The sequence below is a fragment of the Oncorhynchus gorbuscha genome, linkage group LG04 (assembly GCF_021184085.1).
Source record: "Oncorhynchus gorbuscha isolate QuinsamMale2020 ecotype Even-year linkage group LG04, OgorEven_v1.0, whole genome shotgun sequence".
Classification (NCBI taxonomy): domain Eukaryota; kingdom Metazoa; phylum Chordata; class Actinopteri; order Salmoniformes; family Salmonidae; genus Oncorhynchus; species Oncorhynchus gorbuscha.
In genome coordinates this window covers 10,661,118-10,680,786 of record NC_060176.1, presented here as the reverse complement: position 1 = coordinate 10,680,786, position 19,669 = coordinate 10,661,118, and the positions used below count along the sequence as shown (strand labels likewise).

Sequence of the window (19,669 nt, the reverse complement as noted above, 5' to 3'; positions counted from 1 at the left end):
ATCAATAACAAAAGAGTGATAAAATTAAGATACTACATCTGTAGATAAGAGAAGCTGGTTGATTTTCATGTTATGCCAGTGAACTGGAATGGATTGTATTTCTTACAAAAACAGTTCCTGACTGTAACAATGTGATGATGTCATGAGGAAACGTGAGGTGTAATTTGGAAAGCATGTGGTCTCTGCTGAGTGAGTGAGTTATCTAATGGATGTAAATATGATGAAGTTTTTGTCTGGAGGTCAACACACCGTGTGTGTGTGTGTGTGTGTGCGTGTGTGTGTGCGTGTGTGTGTGTGTGTGTGTGTGTGTGTGTGTGTGTGTGTGTGTGTGTGTGTGTGTGTGTGTGTGTGTGTGTGTGTGTGTGTGTGTGTGTGTGTGTGTGTGTGTGTGTGTGTGTGTGTGTGTGTGTGTGTGTGTGTGTGTGTGTGTGTGTGTGTGTGTGTGTGTGTGTGAGCAAAAGAGAGTGGATATTTGATCACGGGAAAGCTCATCTGCGGTAGCTGGTATCTCTGCTCTGGGTCATTGTGTTGGAGGTTATGTGGAGGTGTAAAAGTTATTTGTCATATAACATGTCCTCTTATGAAACAAGACATGCCAGCCCCAGGGACAGTGTCAGACAAAATGTTACTTGAGTGGCTGCTACAAAAAAAGTCCTGCCTGTTAACATAGCTGTAATTGCATTGGCTGTGACAGGTCGTGTGGCAGGAAGTTGTCGTTTCCTCTCTGAGAGCCTATCCCTTAAGTTAACCCTGGCTCCCTTTAATGCAGATCCACTACAGAGGAATGGTGGTGGTGAGATACCTGCATGACCACTCATGTCTGTCATTGATTTCCTTCTGTGCTGCCTCCCCTGCAGGACAGAGTCCCGGGGCATGTCCAAGCCACTGCCACCGGTCAGTCAGAGGCCCCCCAGCATGGTCAGCCAGACTTCCAAGGCTGTGACCTCATCAACAGTGGATGTCACCCCAGGGTCAAAGGTGAGAAAACGCCGCTCTTTTATGAGCATGTGTTGTCTTCTCAGTGTGTTTCATTTGTTTGGGTCTATCCCACAACAGTGTTGCAGCAATTAGGTCCAGTGATTGCAGTGTAAAGTGTTTGAATTTATATTGTTTTTAAGGGTACTGGGAGACTGTTAATGCTCATGCTGGAGAATTGGTATAATCTCCTCCAGAATGAACACTCTCATTTTGATTAATGGCTGTAGACTGTAATAGGTTAGTGATTTTCTTCAAGCCCAGTGAAACTCAATTAAACCTCCACAGTGGTTGGCCATGGATTCACTATGTGCATATAAAAGGCTTTACTCAAATGGTTTAGTAAAGGAACAGTATTAGAAGATGAAATGGCTGCTATTGGATGTTTTGAAGGCACAGGTGGGGAAGTGACACTCCATAGAATGCCCATGTCCCCTTCTTATAAGGATCATACTTCCACAGAGGGCAGATGAGGGCAGTGAGGCTGTCTTCCAGACCCTGTGGTCTCCTCTGCTCTGCCACTGACATGGCTGTGGTCTATCTTCAGGACATTGGCAGTTCAGTACTCACATGACACGCCGCTGCCCATCTGTAAAGTGATTTAGTGGCTCTTCCTTGACCCTTCCCAGGCCACATACATCTGACTGTCTCCAGCTTCCAGAAAAAGCCTGCCAGCCTCCTCTCCCTTCTTCCCCGTGCCAGCTCTCCCAGGCTGAGAGGGGTGGCCATGAATGGCCCAGCTCTCCCAGGCTGAGTGGCATGATAGGGCTACCTGCCAACTCACTATCGCCTCTCCAGTCTGACTGACGGGTGTTGACGTTAGTGAGTGTTGAGGCTGTACACGCCTGCCTGCCTGGCTAGCTGTAAAATGACCTCCTGGCTGTCTCAGTAATGCTTCAGGCCTGTGAGTGAGACAGCATTGTGTCAGCATCATATGAGCTGTCTGAAACCAATCAATCCCTAGTCAACCTATCAACGCAATCATAGTAACACAACACTCTTCAGCTACACACAGCACCCAAACCCATGCACTGACTTGACTGGGAATCTAAGCACTGCAGTAGGCGTATAAGTATTCCTATAGAACAGTGCCTCTACGGTTGTGAAAGTAGCTCTCCTAAGATTGTTGTACCTGTGCTAGAAGCAGCACCTCATCAGACCTCATGTCAACGTGTTGTCTGCTGTCAGAGGTGCCAGTCATTTCAAGCAGAGTGGCAGACAGGGCATTATCGATGACCACTTGCTCATTCTCAATGGTAAGCAGAGTATAGATTTGCTTTAAAATTCACTATCTATGTATACAATAAGGGGAACGTTGAGTTTCCAATCACAGTACAGTGAATATGTGACTATAAAATGATTTCTAATATCTGCTCAACTTAAATAAGGCTGTTCTCTTGACGGTTCTCCTGACAAACACTGTGTAGATGTGCTAATGCTCTGCATGTTTGGCTGGCCGTACAGTAGTTTCAGTAATTAGTGCATGTTTTTGCCAGATGTGGAGGAGGAAATGGCATATAATGATCCCCTGCACTGGAAACCTAACTCAACTGTTGCTAGGGTGCAATCGGATTTGGCTCAGTTGAACATTCATCTGAAATCATCTGTGAGATTCAGAGGAGGGAGAGAACCAGCGGGCCTTGAAAGAATGCTACTGTGCCTCATCAAATCTTAATGTATGATTATAATACTGTATTCCCATTTGGGTGAAGTGTTCCTTGCTTGTCAAATGAGCTGCTGAAATTAGAAGGTTAAAGCTAAATCAAATGAGAAAAAGAGAAAGAAACACGAAGGAGAACGTTAATAACTAAAATAACTAACTTCAAACATTTGTGGGCCCCAGTCTCAAAATTGAAATGTTGTTCTTAATCTAATCATCAAACATACAGTAACACCTAATGATCTCTATAAACATGGGGCTGAATGGTCATACAGTAACACCTAATGATCTCTATAAACATGGGGCTGAATGGTCATACAGAAACACCTAATTATCTCTGTAAACATGGGACTGAATGGTCATACAGTAACACCTAATGATCTCTATAAACATGGGGCTGAATGGTCATACAGTAACACCTAATGATCTCTATAAACATGGGGCTGAATGGTCATACAGAAACACCTAATTATATCTGTAAACATGGAACTGAATGGTCATACAGAAACACCTAATGGTCTCTATAAACATGGGACTGAAATATGTCATACAGTAACACCTAATGATCTCTATAAACATGGGACTGAATGGTCATACAGTAACACCCAATGATCTCTATAAACATGGGACTGAAATATGTCATACAGTAACACCTAATGATCTCTATAAACATGGGACTGAATGGTCATACAGTAACACCTAATGATCTCTATAAACATGGGACTGAAATATGTCATACAGTAACACCTAATGATCTCTATAAACATGGGACTGAAATATGTCATACAGTAACACCTAATGATCTCTATAAACATGGGACTGAATGGTCATACAGTAACACCTAATGATCTCTATAAACATGGGACTGAAATATGTCATACAGTAACACCTAATGATCTCTATAAACATGGGACTGAAATATGTCATACAGTAACACCTAATGATCTCTATAAACATGGGACTGAATGGTCATACAGTAACACCTAATGATCTCTATAAACATGGGACTGAAATATGTCATACAGTAACACCTAATGATCTCTATAAACATGGGACTGAAATATGTCATACAGTAACACCTAATGATCTCTATAAACATGGGACTGAATGGTCATACAGTAACACCTAATGATCTCTATAAACATGGGACTGAAATATGTCATACAATAACACCTAATGATCTCTATAAACATGGGGCTGAATGGTCATACAGTAACACCTAATGATCTCTATAAACATGGGACTGAAATATGTCATACAGTAACACCTAATGATCTCTATAAACATGGGACTGAATGGTCATGCAGTAACACCTAATGATCTCTATAAACATGGGACTGAATGGTCATACAGTAACACCTAATGATCTCTATAAACATGGGACTGAAATATGTCATACAATAACACCTAATGATCTCTATAAACATGGGACTGAATGGTCATACAGTAACACCTAATGATCTCTATAAACATGGGACTGAAATATGTCATACAGTAACACCTAATGATCTCTATAAACATGGGACTGAATGGTCATACAGTAACACCTAATGATCTCTATAAACATGGGACTGAATGGTCATACAGTAACACCTAATGATCTCTATAAACATGGGACTGAAATATGTCATACAATAACACCTAATGATCTCTATAAACATGGGGCTGAATGGTCATACAGTAACACCTAATGATCTCTATAAACATGGGGCTGAAATATGTCATACAATAACACCTAATGATCTCTATAAACATGGGACTGAATGGTCATACAGTAACACCTAATGATCTCTATAAACATGGGACTGAAATATGTCATACAATAACACCTAATGATCTCTATAAACATGGGACTGAAATATGTCATACAATAACACCTAATGATCTCTATAAACATGGGACTGAAATATGTCATACAATAACACCTAATGATCTCTATAAACATGGGACTGAAATATGTCATACAATAACACCTAATGATCTCTATAAACATGGGACTGAAATATGTCATACAGTAACACCTAATGATCTCTATAAACATGGGACTGAATGGTCATACAGTAACACCTAATGATCTCTATAAACATGGGACTGAATGGTCATACAGTAACACCTAATGATCTCTATAAACATGGGACTGAAATATGTCATACAATAACACCTAATGGTCTCTATAAACATGGGACTGAATGGTCATACAGTAACACCTAATGATCTCTATAAACATGGGACTGAATGGTCATACAATAACACCTAATGGTCTCTATAAACATGGGACTGAATGGTCATACAGTAACACCTAATGATCTCTATAAACATGGGACTGAAATATGTCATACAATAACACCTAATGGTCTCTATAAACATGGGACTGAATGGTCATACAGTAACACCTAATGATCTCTATAAACATGGGACTGAATGGTCATACAATAACACCTAATGGTCTCTATAAACATGGGACTGAATGGTCATACAGTAACACCTAATGATCTCTATAAACATGGGACTGAAATATGTCATACAGTAACACCTAATGGTCTCTATAAACATGGGACTGAATGGTCATACAATAACACCTAATGGTCTCTATAAACATGGGACTGAAATATGTCATACAATAACACCTAATGATCTCTATAAACATGGGACTGAAATATGTCATACAGTAACACCTAATGATCTCTATAAACATGGGACTGAATGGTCATACAGTAACACCTAATGATCTCTATAAACATGGGACTGAATGGTCATACAATAACACCTAATGATCTCTATAAACATGGGACTGAAATATGTCATACAATAACACCTAATGATCTCTATAAACATGGGACTGAAATATGTCATACAATAACACCTAATGATCTCTATAAACATGGGACTGAAATATGTCATACAATAACACCTAATGATCTCTATAAACATGGGACTGAAATATGTCATACAGTAACACCTAATGATCTCTATAAACATGGGACTGAATGGTCATACAGAAACACCTAATGATCTCTATAAACATGGGACTGAAATATGTCATACAATAACACCTAATGATCTCTATAAACATGGGACTGAAATATGTCATACAATAACACCTAATGATCTCTATAAACATGGGACTGAAATATGTCATACAATAACACCTAATGATCTCTATAAACATGGGACTGAAATATGTCATACAGTAACACCTAATGATCTCTATAAACATGGGACTGAATGGTCATACAGAAACACCTAATGATCTCTATAAACATGGGACTGAAATATGTCATACAGTAACACCTAATGATCTCTATAAACATGGGACTGAAATATGTCATACAGTAACACCTAATGATCTCTATAAACATGGGGCTGAATGGTCATACAGTAACACCTAATGATCTCTATAAACATGGGGCTGAATGGTCATACAGAAACACCTAATTATCTCTGTAAACATGGGACTGAATGGTCATACAGTAACACCTAATGATCTCTATAAACATGGGGCTGAATGGTCATACAGTAACACCTAATGATCTCTATAAACATGGGGCTGAATGGTCATACAGAAACACCTAATTATCTCTGTAAACATGGAACTGAATGGTCATACAGAAACACCTAATGGTCTCTATAAACATGGGACTGAAATATGTCATACAGTAACACCTAATGATCTCTATAAACATGGGACTGAATGGTCATACAGTAACACCCAATGATCTCTATAAACATGGGACTGAAATATGTCATACAGTAACACCTAATGATCTCTATAAACATGGGACTGAATGGTCATACAGTAACACCTAATGATCTCTATAAACATGGGACTGAAATATGTCATACAGTAACACCTAATGATCTCTATAAACATGGGACTGAAATATGTCATACAGTAACACCTAATGATCTCTATAAACATGGGACTGAATGGTCATACAGTAACACCTAATGATCTCTATAAACATGGGACTGAAATATGTCATACAGTAACACCTAATGATCTCTATAAACATGGGACTGAAATATGTCATACAGTAACACCTAATGATCTCTATAAACATGGGACTGAATGGTCATACAGTAACACCTAATGATCTCTATAAACATGGGACTGAAATATGTCATACAGTAACACCTAATGATCTCTATAAACATGGGACTGAAATATGTCATACAATAACACCTAATGATCTCTATAAACATGGGGCTGAATGGTCATACAGTAACACCTAATGATCTCTATAAACATGGGGCTGAAATATGTCATACAATAACACCTAATGATCTCTATAAACATGGGACTGAATGGTCATACAGTAACACCTAATGATCTCTATAAACATGGGACTGAATGGTCATACAGTAACACCTAATGATCTCTATAAACATGGGACTGAAATATGTCATACAATAACACCTAATGATCTCTATAAACATGGGACTGAATGGTCATACAGTAACACCTAATGATCTCTATAAACATGGGACTGAATGGTCATACAGTAACACCTAATGATCTCTATAAACATGGGACTGAATGGTCATACAGTAACACCTAATGATCTCTATAAACATGGGACTGAAATATGTCATACAATAACACCTAATGATCTCTATAAACATGGGGCTGAATGGTCATACAGTAACACCTAATGATCTCTATAAACATGGGACTGAAATATGTCATACAGTAACACCTAATGATCTCTATAAACATGGGACTGAATGGTCATACAGTAACACCTAATGATCTCTATAAACATGGGACTGAATGGTCATACAGTAACACCTAATGATCTCTATAAACATGGGACTGAAATATGTCATACAATAACACCTAATGATCTCTATAAACATGGGACTGAATGGTCATACAATAACACCTAATGATCTCTATAAACATGGGACTGAAATATGTCATACAATAACACCTAATGATCTCTATAAACATGGGACTGAAATATGTCATACAATAACACCTAATGATCTCTATAAACATGGGACTGAAATATGTCATACAATAACACCTAATGATCTCTATAAACATGGGACTGAAATATGTCATACAGTAACACCTAATGATCTCTATAAACATGGGACTGAAATATGTCATACAGTAACACCTAATGATCTCTATAAACATGGGACTGAAATATGTCATACAATAACACCTAATGATCTCTATAAACATGGGACTGAAATATGTCATACAATAACACCTAATGATCTCTATAAACATGGGACTGAAATATGTCATACAATAACACCTAATGATCTCTATAAACATGGGACTGAAATATGTCATACAATAACACCTAATGATCTCTATAAACATGGGACTGAATGGTCATACAGTAACACCTAATGATCTCTATAAACATGGGGCTGAATGGTCATACAGTAACACCTAATGATCTCTATAAACATGGGACTGAAATATGTCATACAATAACACCTAATGATCTCTATAAACATGGGACTGAAATATGTCATACAATAACACCTAATGATCTCTATAAACATGGGACTGAAATATGTCATACAATAACACCTAATGATCTCTATAAACATGGGACTGAAATATGTCATACAATAACACCTAATGATCTCTATAAACATGGGACTGAAATATGTCATACAATAACACCTAATGATCTCTATAAACATGGGACTGAAATATGTCATACAATAACACCTAATGATCTCTATAAACATGGGACTGAAATATGTCATACAATAACACCTAATGATCTCTATAAACATGGGACTGAAATATGTCATACAGTAACACCTAATGATCTCTATAAACATGGGACTGAATGGTCATACAGTAACACCTAATGATCTCTATAAACATGGGACTGAATGGTCATACAGTAACACCTAATGATCTCTATAAACATGGGACTGAAATATGTCATACAATAACACCTAATGGTCTCTATAAACATGGGACTGAATGGTCATACAGTAACACCTAATGATCTCTATAAACATGGGACTGAATGGTCATACAATAACACCTAATGGTCTCTATAAACATGGGACTGAATGGTCATACAGTAACACCTAATGATCTCTATAAACATGGGACTGAAATATGTCATACAATAACACCTAATGGTCTCTATAAACATGGGACTGAATGGTCATACAGTAACACCTAATGATCTCTATAAACATGGGACTGAATGGTCATACAATAACACCTAATGGTCTCTATAAACATGGGACTGAATGGTCATACAGTAACACCTAATGATCTCTATAAACATGGGACTGAAATATGTCATACAGTAACACCTAATGGTCTCTATAAACATGGGACTGAATGGTCATACAATAACACCTAATGGTCTCTATAAACATGGGACTGAAATATGTCATACAATAACACCTAATGATCTCTATAAACATGGGACTGAAATATGTCATACAGTAACACCTAATGATCTCTATAAACATGGGACTGAATGGTCATACAGTAACACCTAATGATCTCTATAAACATGGGACTGAATGGTCATACAATAACACCTAATGATCTCTATAAACATGGGACTGAAATATGTCATACAATAACACCTAATGATCTCTATAAACATGGGACTGAAATATGTCATACAATAACACCTAATGATCTCTATAAACATGGGACTGAAATATGTCATACAATAACACCTAATGATCTCTATAAACATGGGACTGAAATATGTCATACAGTAACACCTAATGATCTCTATAAACATGGGACTGAATGGTCATACAGAAACACCTAATGATCTCTATAAACATGGGACTGAAATATGTCATACAATAACACCTAATGATCTCTATAAACATGGGACTGAAATATGTCATACAATAACACCTAATGATCTCTATAAACATGGGACTGAAATATGTCATACAATAACACCTAATGATCTCTATAAACATGGGACTGAAATATGTCATACAGTAACACCTAATGATCTCTATAAACATGGGACTGAATGGTCATACAGAAACACCTAATGATCTCTATAAACATGGGACTGAAATATGTCATACAGTAACACCTAATGATCTCTATAAACATGGGACTGAATGGTCATACAGTAACACCTAATGATCTCTATAAACATGGGACTGAAATATGTCATACAGTAACACCTAATGATCTCTATAAACATGGGACTGAAATATGTCATACAGTAACACCTAATGATCTCTATAAACATGGGACTGAATGGTCATACAGTAACACCTAATGATCTCTATAAACATGGGACTGAAATATGTCATACAATAACACCTAATGATCTCTATAAACATGGGGCTGAATGGTCATACAGTAACACCTAATGATCTCTATAAACATGGGACTGAAATATGTCATACAGTAACACCTAATGATCTCTATAAACATGGGACTGAATGGTCATACAGTAACACCTAATGATCTCTATAAACATGGGACTGAATGGTCATACAGTAACACCTAATGATCTCTATAAACATGGGGCTGAATGGTCATACAGTAACACCTAATGATCTCTATAAACATGGGGCTGAATGGTCATACAGTAACACCTAATGATCTCTATAAACATGGGGCTGAATGGTCATACAGTAACACCTAATGATCTCTATAAACATGGGGCTGAATGGTCATACAGTAACACCTAATGATCTCTATAAACATGGGGCTGAATGGTCATACAGTAACACCTAATGATCTCTATAAACATGGGGCTGAATGGTCATACAGTAACACCTAATGATCTCTATAAACATGGGGCTGAATGGTCATACAGTAACACGTAATGATCTCTATAAACATGGGACTGAATGGTCATACAGTAACACCTAATGATCTCTATAAACATGGGGCTGAATGGTCATACAGTAACACCTAATGATCTCTATAAACATGGGACTGAATGGTCATACAGTAATACCTAATGATCTCTATAAACATGGGGCTGAATTGTCATATTGTCTTGATACATGCTCCTGTTTATCCAGCTCCTGTTCCTACTGGTTGTGTCTGTAATACCAAATTTCTTTCACACAGCTCCTTACCACTGAGCTCCCTGGGCAGCTAATAGCAGATGTTGTTTGTAGACCAGTATATAAATGAAACCCCGTTCATAACCAACGTGTTTGTTTTTCCAGCCGCAGGGCTCTAGGAGTAGTGGCAAGGTACACAGCTTCGGCAAGAGGGACCAAGCCATCAAGAGGAACCCCAATATCCCTGTGGTGGTCAGGGGATGGCTCTACAAACAGGTGAGCCCTCCACATCACCCCACCTCAGTCACTGTAGCTGTATGGTTCAGAGGAATCTCCATAGTTATGGCTAAGAGTACAACTCAATCACTATAGCTACTGTATGGTTCAGAGGAATCTCCATAGTTATGGCTAAGAGTACAACTCAATCACTATAGCTACTGTATGGTTCAGAGGAATCTCCATAGTTATGGCTAAGAGTACAACTCAATCACTATAGCTACTGTATGGTTCAGAGGAATCTCCATAGTTATGGCTAAGAGTATAACTCAATGGTAGCTATAGCTAAGGGCAGTGTGTTGGGGTCTGATGGTAAACTGTCCTCCACTCTAACGGGAGCACACATACATCTCACGTCGATATTACATCTCTGTCATATTATGTCATGTCATTTACAGTGGCCTTCCACTTAATGCATAATTCAGGCTAAGTAATGATGAGAGTCCAGGTCTATGAGAATGTACTACAGTATTAATGACTGTGACCTGGTGGACTCTGGCTGAGTAAACAGGGAATGACAGTCATCATTTCTCATTATGAACCCCTTCTATGGATCTCCATTTACCTAGAGGACGGAGGGAGCATGAGAGAGATGTCTCTTTAGGGGTGAGGTATAAGAGGACGACACCCAAGGTGATTGTCTCCTGTTGAGTGATGCCCCCTGGCGCGGTAACACCCTGAGGCACAGAGGGGGTGAGGTATAAGAGGGAGGGGGTGTAGTGACTGGCGCGGCTGGCCCTGAGGCAGGCCAGAGGGGGTGGTGAGGTCCAGGGTGAAGAGGACGACACCCAGGGGGTGAGGTGATTGTCTCCTGTTGAGTGATGCCCCCTGGTGCGGCTGGCACGGAGGTGTAACACCCCTGAGGCAGGCCAGAGGGGGTGAGGTATAAGAGGACGACACCCAGGGTGATTGTCTCCTGTTGAGTGATGCCCCCTGGCACGGCTGGCACGGAGGTGTAACACCCCTGAGGCAGGCCAGAGGGGGTGAGGTATAAGAGGACGACACCCAGGGTGATTGTCTCCTGTTGAGTGATGCCCCCTGGCGTGGCTGGCACGGAGGTGTAACACCCCTGAGGCAGGCCAGAGGGGGTGAGGTATAAGAGGACGACACCCAGGGTGATTGTCTCCTGTTGAGTGATGCCCCCTGGCGCGGCTGGCACGGAGGTGTAACACCCCTGAGGCAGGCCAGAGGGGGTGAGGTATAAGAGGACGACACCCAAGGTGATTGTCTCCTGTTGAGTGATGTAACACCCCCCTGGCGCGGCTGGCAGGCTGGCATGGAGGTGTAACACCCCTGAGGCAGGCCAGAGGGGGTGAGTGAGGTATAAGAGGACGACATCCAGGGTGATTGTCTCCTGTTGAGTGATGCCCCTGGCGTGGCTGGCATGGAGGTGTAACACCCCTGAGGCAGGCCAGAGGGGGTGACATCCTGATTGTCTCCTGTTGAGTGATGCCCCCTGGCGTGGCTGGCATGGAGGTGTAACACCCCTGAGGCAGGCCAGAGGGGGTGAGGTATAAGACCCTGACATGGAGGTGTAACACCCCTGAGGCAGGCCAGAGGGGGTGAGGTATAAGACCCTGACATGGAGGTGTAACACCCCTGAGGCAGGCCAGAGGGGGTGAGGTATAAGACCCTGACATGGTAACACGTCATCGACTCATAAGGAGTTAGTTAGACCTACTGGAGCTCCTATCACGGCAGGACGTGAACCCTGTTCTGTTCAGGGGGAACACAATTACTGCCTGTACTAATGAAATGTATGAATTGTCTTGTGCTTTCCCTCTCCCTATAAATGGGTACTTTAGCGTATATTCCCCAGCTATGGTTTTTAATTAGAATGTGCATTAGAAGGTGATCTTACATTCCTTGTTGTGTTTCCTCCTCCAGGACAGCTCTGGAATGAGACTGTGGAAGAGGAAGTGGTTTGTGTTGTCTGACTACTGCTTGTTTTATTACAAAGGTGAGTCACACAGGCACGCCGGGCCAGGGTTTAATTGAGACTAATTAAAATAGTCGCAGGGTGAATTGATTTGGTTATGAAATCCGAGCCAGTCCTCTTAATTCCAAGTCGTCTGCCTCTTAGTGGAGCTAAACCTTTCAATCAGAGAGACATGACTGCAATTAGACAAGGTTCTGTTCTGCCACAGGCTATTCTCTCTCCTCTTCTGTCTCTTTCCATCTCTATTTCCCCCTTTCTTTCACCTCTCCGTCATTCATCGTACTGAGCTAGAGATAAGCCTCCAGTCCTGCTGCCTGCCACCACAGCACAGCGGCTCCTTGAACATCCTTGAATTATGTCTCTCCAATTACATTTCCTACAGTCACGAATCACCATGCAGGAACATAATGGTGCATTGATGAAGCAGTTATGTCATGCTATTTATAAACGGGTAGAATCAGTAGTTGTCAAGGCAGTGGGCCAGCGGTGAGGTGTGTGTGGTGGGTTGTTGTGTATTGTGTGATAATGATCACCTGCTTGTGTGTGTCTGTGTGTGTCCCTCTAGACAGCAGAGAGGAGATGGTTTTGGGGAGCATCCCCCTGCCCAGTTATGTCATCGCCCCTGTGGAGCCTGATGACCACATCAGCCGCAAGTATGCCTTCAAGGTAAGACTAGAGGGCAAGGGTGGGAACTAGCTCGTCACCGAGTGGAACATACTGGTACCAGCTACCTCACAGTCCAACCAAGCTGCATGAATTGAGAAACAGACTGGATATATAGTTGAAGTCAGAAGTTTACATATGCCTTAGCCAAATATATTTAAACTCAGTTTTTCGCAATTCCTGACATTTAATCCTAAACATTCCCTGTTTTAGGTCAGTTAGGATCACAACTTTATTTTAAGAATGTGAAATGTCAGAATAATAGTTGGGAGAATTATTTCTTTCAGCTTTTATTTATTTCTTTCATCACATTCCCAGTTGGTCAGAAGTTTACATACACTCAATTATTATTTGGTAGCTTTGCCTTTAAATTGTTTAACTTGGGTCAAATGTTTTGGGTAGCCTTTCACAAGCTTCCCACAATAAGTTGGGTGTATTTTGTCCCATTCCTCCTGACAGAGATGGTGTAACTGAGTCAGGTTTGTAGGCATCCTTGCTCGCTCACGCTTTTTCAGTTCTGCCCACACATTTTCTATGGGATTGAGGTCAGGGCTTTGATGGCCACTCCAATACCTTGACTTTGTTGTCCTTAAGCCATTTTGCCAGAACTTTAGAAGTATGCTTGGGGTCATTGTCCATTTGGACCCATTTGTGAACATGCTTTAACTTCCTGATTGATGTCTTGAGATGTTGCTTCAATATATCCACATACTTTTCTTTCCTCTTGATGCCAATTTATTTTGTGAAGTGCACCAGTCCCTCCTGCAGCAAAACACCCCCACAACATGATGCTGCCACCTCCGTGCTTCACGGTTGGGATGGTGTTCATCGGCATGCAAGCCTCACACATCCAAACATAACAATGGTCATTATGGACAAACAGTTATATATTTGTTTCATCAGACCAGAGGACATTTCTCCAAAAAGAACGATCTTTGTTCCCATGTGCAGTTGCAAACCGTAGTTTGGCTTTTTTATGGTGGTTTTGGAGCGGCCTTTCAGGTTATGTCGATAGAGGACTCGTTTTACTGTGGATATAGATACTTTTGTACCTGTTTCCTCCAGCATCTTCACAAGGTCCTTTGCTGTTGTTATGGGATTGATTTGCACTTTTCGCACCACAGTACGTTCATCTCTAGGAGACAGAACGCGTCACCCTCCTCAGCAGTATGATGGCTGCGTGGTCCCATTGTGTTTATACTTGCATACTATTGTTTGTACAGATGAATGTGGTACCTTCAGGTGTTTGGAAATTGCTCCCAAGAATGAACCAGACTTGTGGAGGTCTACAACTTTTTTTTTGAGCTCTTGGCTGATTTCTTTTGATTTCTCTATGATGTCAAGCAAAGAGGCACTGAGTTTGGCCAAACAGTTATTTTTTGTTTTATCAGACCAGAGGACATTTCCTCTGATATACCAGAGGATATCAAGCAAAAAGTCACTGAGTTTGAAGGTAGGCCTTGAAATACATCCACAGGTACACCTTCAATTGACTCAAATGATGTCAATTAGCATATCAGAATCTTCTAAAGCCATGACATAATTTTCTGAAATTTTCCAAGCTGTTTAAAGGCACAGTCAACTTAGTGTTTGTAAACTTCTGACCCACTGAAATTGTGATACAATGAATTATAAGTGAAATAATCTGTCTGTAAACAATTGTTGGATAAATGACTTGTGTCTTGCACAAAGTAGATGTCCTAAACGACTTGCCAAAACGATAGTTTGTTTACAAGAAATTTGTGGAGTGGTTGAAAAACTAGTTTTAATGACTCCATCCTAAGTGTATGTAAACTCCCGACTTCAACTGTGTGAAGGAGTTTTTCAACTATGAAGGAAATGCTAACTAACAGCCAATAGATAAAGTTGCTACACCTTGGTTACAGAGTTAGACAGTCACACAGCCAGGGGCCTGTGTGGGCAAGCCAGACAAAGTGGGCAGTGCTCCCTCTGAGTAGTGTCAGACTGGTGGGCTGTTATAACACTCCATTCCTACCACATCAGTCTGGATCCTTTCTTTAAAAGCACAGAGATTCATCATAAAACCTATACAATCTGGACTAAGACTGGCTCTTCGTAATGTCTGCTTTGGCCCTGCCTGGCGTGCTATGTCGCTTTGACCTGTGAGTTTTCAGTGTGTGTGGGCCCTTCATGCAAACCCATTTAATTAACAAGAACACTAAGTGGGCAATGTGACTTCATACTTACCTGTACCTGCCATCTGCTATTTCATAACACGCATGCACCAAACACTTGAGGCCTTTAGGTCTCAATAATGTGGAGTTATTCAGGGAGTATCAGCCCCTGTAGGTATCTTATCCCGGTCTGAGGTACAGTATCTGTCCCTTAAAAGGTCTGTTTGGTAGTGGTGTTACTGTGCTGCTCTGCTCTCTGGCCCCTGTCCTGTCCTGTTCGTCAGTCAGCAGGCCCCTGTCATCACCAGTAGAGCTTTAGGAACCCCCACCACACTCCTGCAAGCACCTCTCCTCTGACCACTTCTCCAAACCCTCCTCCTCACTCCTCCAAGCACCCCTCCATACTCATCCAAGCCCCTCTCCACACTCCTCCAAGCCTCTATCCTCTCCACACTCCTCCAAGCCTCCCTCCACACTCCTCCAAGCCCCTCTCCTCACTCCTCCAAGCTCCTCTCCACACTCCTCCACGCCACTATCCTCTCCACACTCCTCCAAGCCCCTCTCCACACTCCTCCATGCCTCTATCCTCTCCACACTTCTCCAAGCCTCCCTCCATACTTCTCCAAGCCTCGCTCCACACTCCTCCAAGCCCCTATCCTCTCCACACTCCTCCAAGCCCCTATCCTCTTCACACTCCTCCAAGCTCCTATCCTCTCCACACTCCTCCAAGCCCTTATCCTCTCCACACTCCTCCAAGCCCCTATCCTCTCCACACTCCGCCAAGCCCCTATCCTCTCCACACTCCTCCAAGCCCCTATCCTCTCCACAGTCCTCCAAGCCCCTATCCTCTCCACAGTCCTCCAAGCCCTTATCCTCTCCACACTCCTCCAAGCCCCTATCCTCTCCACACTCCGCCAAGCCCCTATCCTCTCCACACTCCTCCAAGCCCCTATCCTCTCCACAGTCCTCCAAGCCCCTATCCTCTCCACAGTCCTCCAAGCCCCTATCCTTCCACAGTCCTCCAAGCCCCCCTCTCCACAGTCCTCCAAGCCCCTCTCCACACTCCTCCAAGCCCCTCTCCCCTCCTCCACACTCCTCCAAGCCCCTCTCCACAGCCCCTCTCCACCTCCAAGCCCTCTCCACACTCCTCCAAGCCCTCTCCACACTCCTCCAAGCCACTATCCTCTCCACAGTCCTCCAAGCCCCTCTCCACACTCCTCCAAGCCCCTCTCCACACTCCTCCAAGCCCCTATCCTTTCCACACTCCTCCAAGCCACTATCCTCTCCACAGTCCTCCAAGCCCCTATCCTCTCCACTCTCCTCCAAGCCCCTCTCCACAGTCCTCCAAGCCCCTCTCCACACTTCTCCAAGCCTCCCTCCATACTTCTCCAAGCCTCGCTCCACACTCCTCCAAGCCCCTATCCTCTCCACACTCCTCCAAGCCCCTATCCTCTTCACACTCCTCCAAGCTCCTATCCTCTCCACACTCCTCCAAGCCCTTATCCTCTCCACACTCCTCCAAGCCCCTATCCTCTCCACACTCCGCCAAGCCCCTATCCTCTCCACACTCCTCCAAGCCCCTATCCTCTCCACAGTCCTCCAAGCCCCTATCCTCTCCACAGTCCTCCAAGCCCCTATCCTTTCCACAGTCGTCCAAGCCCCTATCCTCTCCACAGTCCTCCAAGCCCCTCTCCACACTCCTCCAAGCCCCTCTCCACACTCCTCCAAGCCCCTCTCCACACTCCTCCAAGCCCCTCTCCACACTCCTCCAAGCCCCTCTCCACACTCCTCCAAGCCCCTCTCCACACTCCTCCAAGCCACTATCCTCTCCACAGTCCTCCAAGCCCCTCTCCACACTCCTCCAAGCCCCTCTCCACACTCCTCCAAGCCCCTATCCTTTCCACACTCCTCCAAGCCACTATCCTCTCCACAGTCCTCCAAGCCCCTATCCTCTCCACTCTCCTCCAAGCCCCTCTCCACAGTCCTCCAAGCCCCTCTCCACACTCCTCCACGCCTCTATCCTCTCCACACTTCTCCAAGCCTCCCTCCACACTTCTCCAAGCCTCCCTCCACACTCCTCCAAGCCTCCCTCCACACTCCTCCAAGCCCCTCTCCACACTCCTCCACGCCTCTATCCTCTCCACACTTCTCCAAGCCTCCCTCCACACTCCTCCAAGCCCCTCTCCACACTCCTCCACACCTCTATCCTCTCCACACTTCTCCAAGCCTCCCTCCACACTTCTCCAAGCCTCCCTCCACACTCCTCCAAGCCCCTCTCCAAACTCCTCCAAGCCCCTTTCCACACTTCTCCATGCCTCTATCCTCTCCACACTTCTCCAAGCCCCCCTCCACACTCCTCCAAGCCCCTCTCCACACTTCTCCACGCCTCTATCCTCCTCCACACAGTCTCCAAGCCCCCCTCCACACACCTCCAAGCCCCTCTCCACACTCCTCCAAGCCTCTATCCTCTCCACAGTCCTCCAAGCCCCTCTCCACAGTCCTCCAAGCCCCTCTCCATTCTCTTCCAAGCCCCTCTCCACAGTCCTCCAAGCCCCCCTCCACACTCCTCCAAGCGCCTCTCCACACTCCTCCAAGCGCCTCTCCACTCTCCTCCAAGCCCCTCTCCACACTCCTCCAAGCCCCTCTCCACAGTCCTCCAAGCCCCTCTCCACTCTCCTCCATGCCCCTCTCCACTCTCCTCCAAGCCCCTCTCCACTCTCCTCCAAGCCCCTCTCCACTCTCCTCCAAGCCCCTCTCCACAGTCCTCCAAGCCCCTCTCCACAGTCCTCCAAGCCCCTCTCCACAGTCCTCCAAGCCCCTATCCTCTCCACACTCCTCCAAGCCCCTATCCTCTCCACACTCCTCCAAGCTCCTATCCTCTCCACACTCCTCCAAGCCCTTATCCTCTCCACACTCCTCCAAGCCCCTATCCTCTCCACACTCCGCCAAGCCCCTATCCTCTCCACAGTCTGCCAAGCCCCTATCCTCTCCACAGTCCTCCAAGCCCCTATCCTCTCCACAGTCCTCCAAGCCCCTATCCTCTCCACAGTCCTCCAAGCCCCTCTCCACACTCCTCCAAGCCCCTCTCCACACTCCTCCAAGCCCATATCCTCTCCACACTCCTCCAAGCCACTATCCTCTCCACAGTCCTCCAAGCCCCTCTCCACACTCCTCCAAGCCCCTCTCCACACTCCTCCAAGCCCCTATCCTCTCCACACTCCTCCAAGCCACTATCCTCTCCACAGTCCTGCGTGGCCACGCAGTCGTGGGTGAACAGGGAGTACAGGAGAGGGCTCAGAACGCACCCTTGTGGGGCCCCCGTGTTGAGGATCAGCGGGGAGGAGATGTTGTTGCCTACCCTCACCACCTGGGGGCGGCCCGTCAGGAAGTCCAGTACCCAGTTGCACAGGGCGGGGTCGAGACCCAGGGTCTCGAGCTTGATGACGAGCTGGTGTTGAATGCCGAGCTGTAGTCGATGAACAACATTCTCACATAGGTATTCCTCTTGTCCAGGTGGGTTAGGGCAGTGTGGTTGAGATTGCATCGTCTGTGGACCTATTTGGGCGGTAAGCAAATTGGAGTGGGTCTAGGGTGTCAGGTAGGGTGGAGGTGATATGGTCACACCCACACACCCGATTAGCAAAACACTACACACAATTAGCACACCCACACACCCAATTAGCAAAACACTACACCCAATTAGCACAACCACACACCCAATTAGCAAAACACTACACCCAATTAGCACAACCACACACCCAATTAGCAAAACACTACACTCAATTAGCACACCCACACACCCAATTAGCAAAACACTACACACAATTAGCACACCCACACACCCAATTAGCAAAACACTACACCCAATTAGCACAACCACACACCCAATTAGCAAAACACTACACCCAATTAGCACAACCACACACCCAATTAGCAAAACACTACACACAATTAGCACACCCACACACCCAATTAGCAAAACACTACACACAATTAGCACACCCACACACCCAATTAGTAAAACAC

General features: G+C 43.9%; 1 protein-coding gene across 13 annotated transcripts in view; it reads left to right on the top strand.

Annotated features, from left to right (window-relative positions):
• Window positions 1-19,669, top strand: part of LOC124033634 (pleckstrin homology domain-containing family A member 7-like) — a 174,094-nt gene that overhangs the window by 94,336 nt on the left and 60,089 nt on the right. For all 13 annotated transcript variants that reach the window (XM_046345763.1, XM_046345758.1, XM_046345759.1 and 10 more), the window contains 4 exons: window positions 858-978; window positions 10,796-10,906; window positions 12,794-12,866; window positions 13,411-13,511. In XM_046345763.1, coding sequence (XP_046201719.1) covers window positions 858-978; window positions 10,796-10,906; window positions 12,794-12,866; window positions 13,411-13,511 — 406 coding nt within the window. The remainder of the gene's footprint in view (window positions 1-857; window positions 979-10,795; window positions 10,907-12,793; window positions 12,867-13,410; window positions 13,512-19,669) is intronic.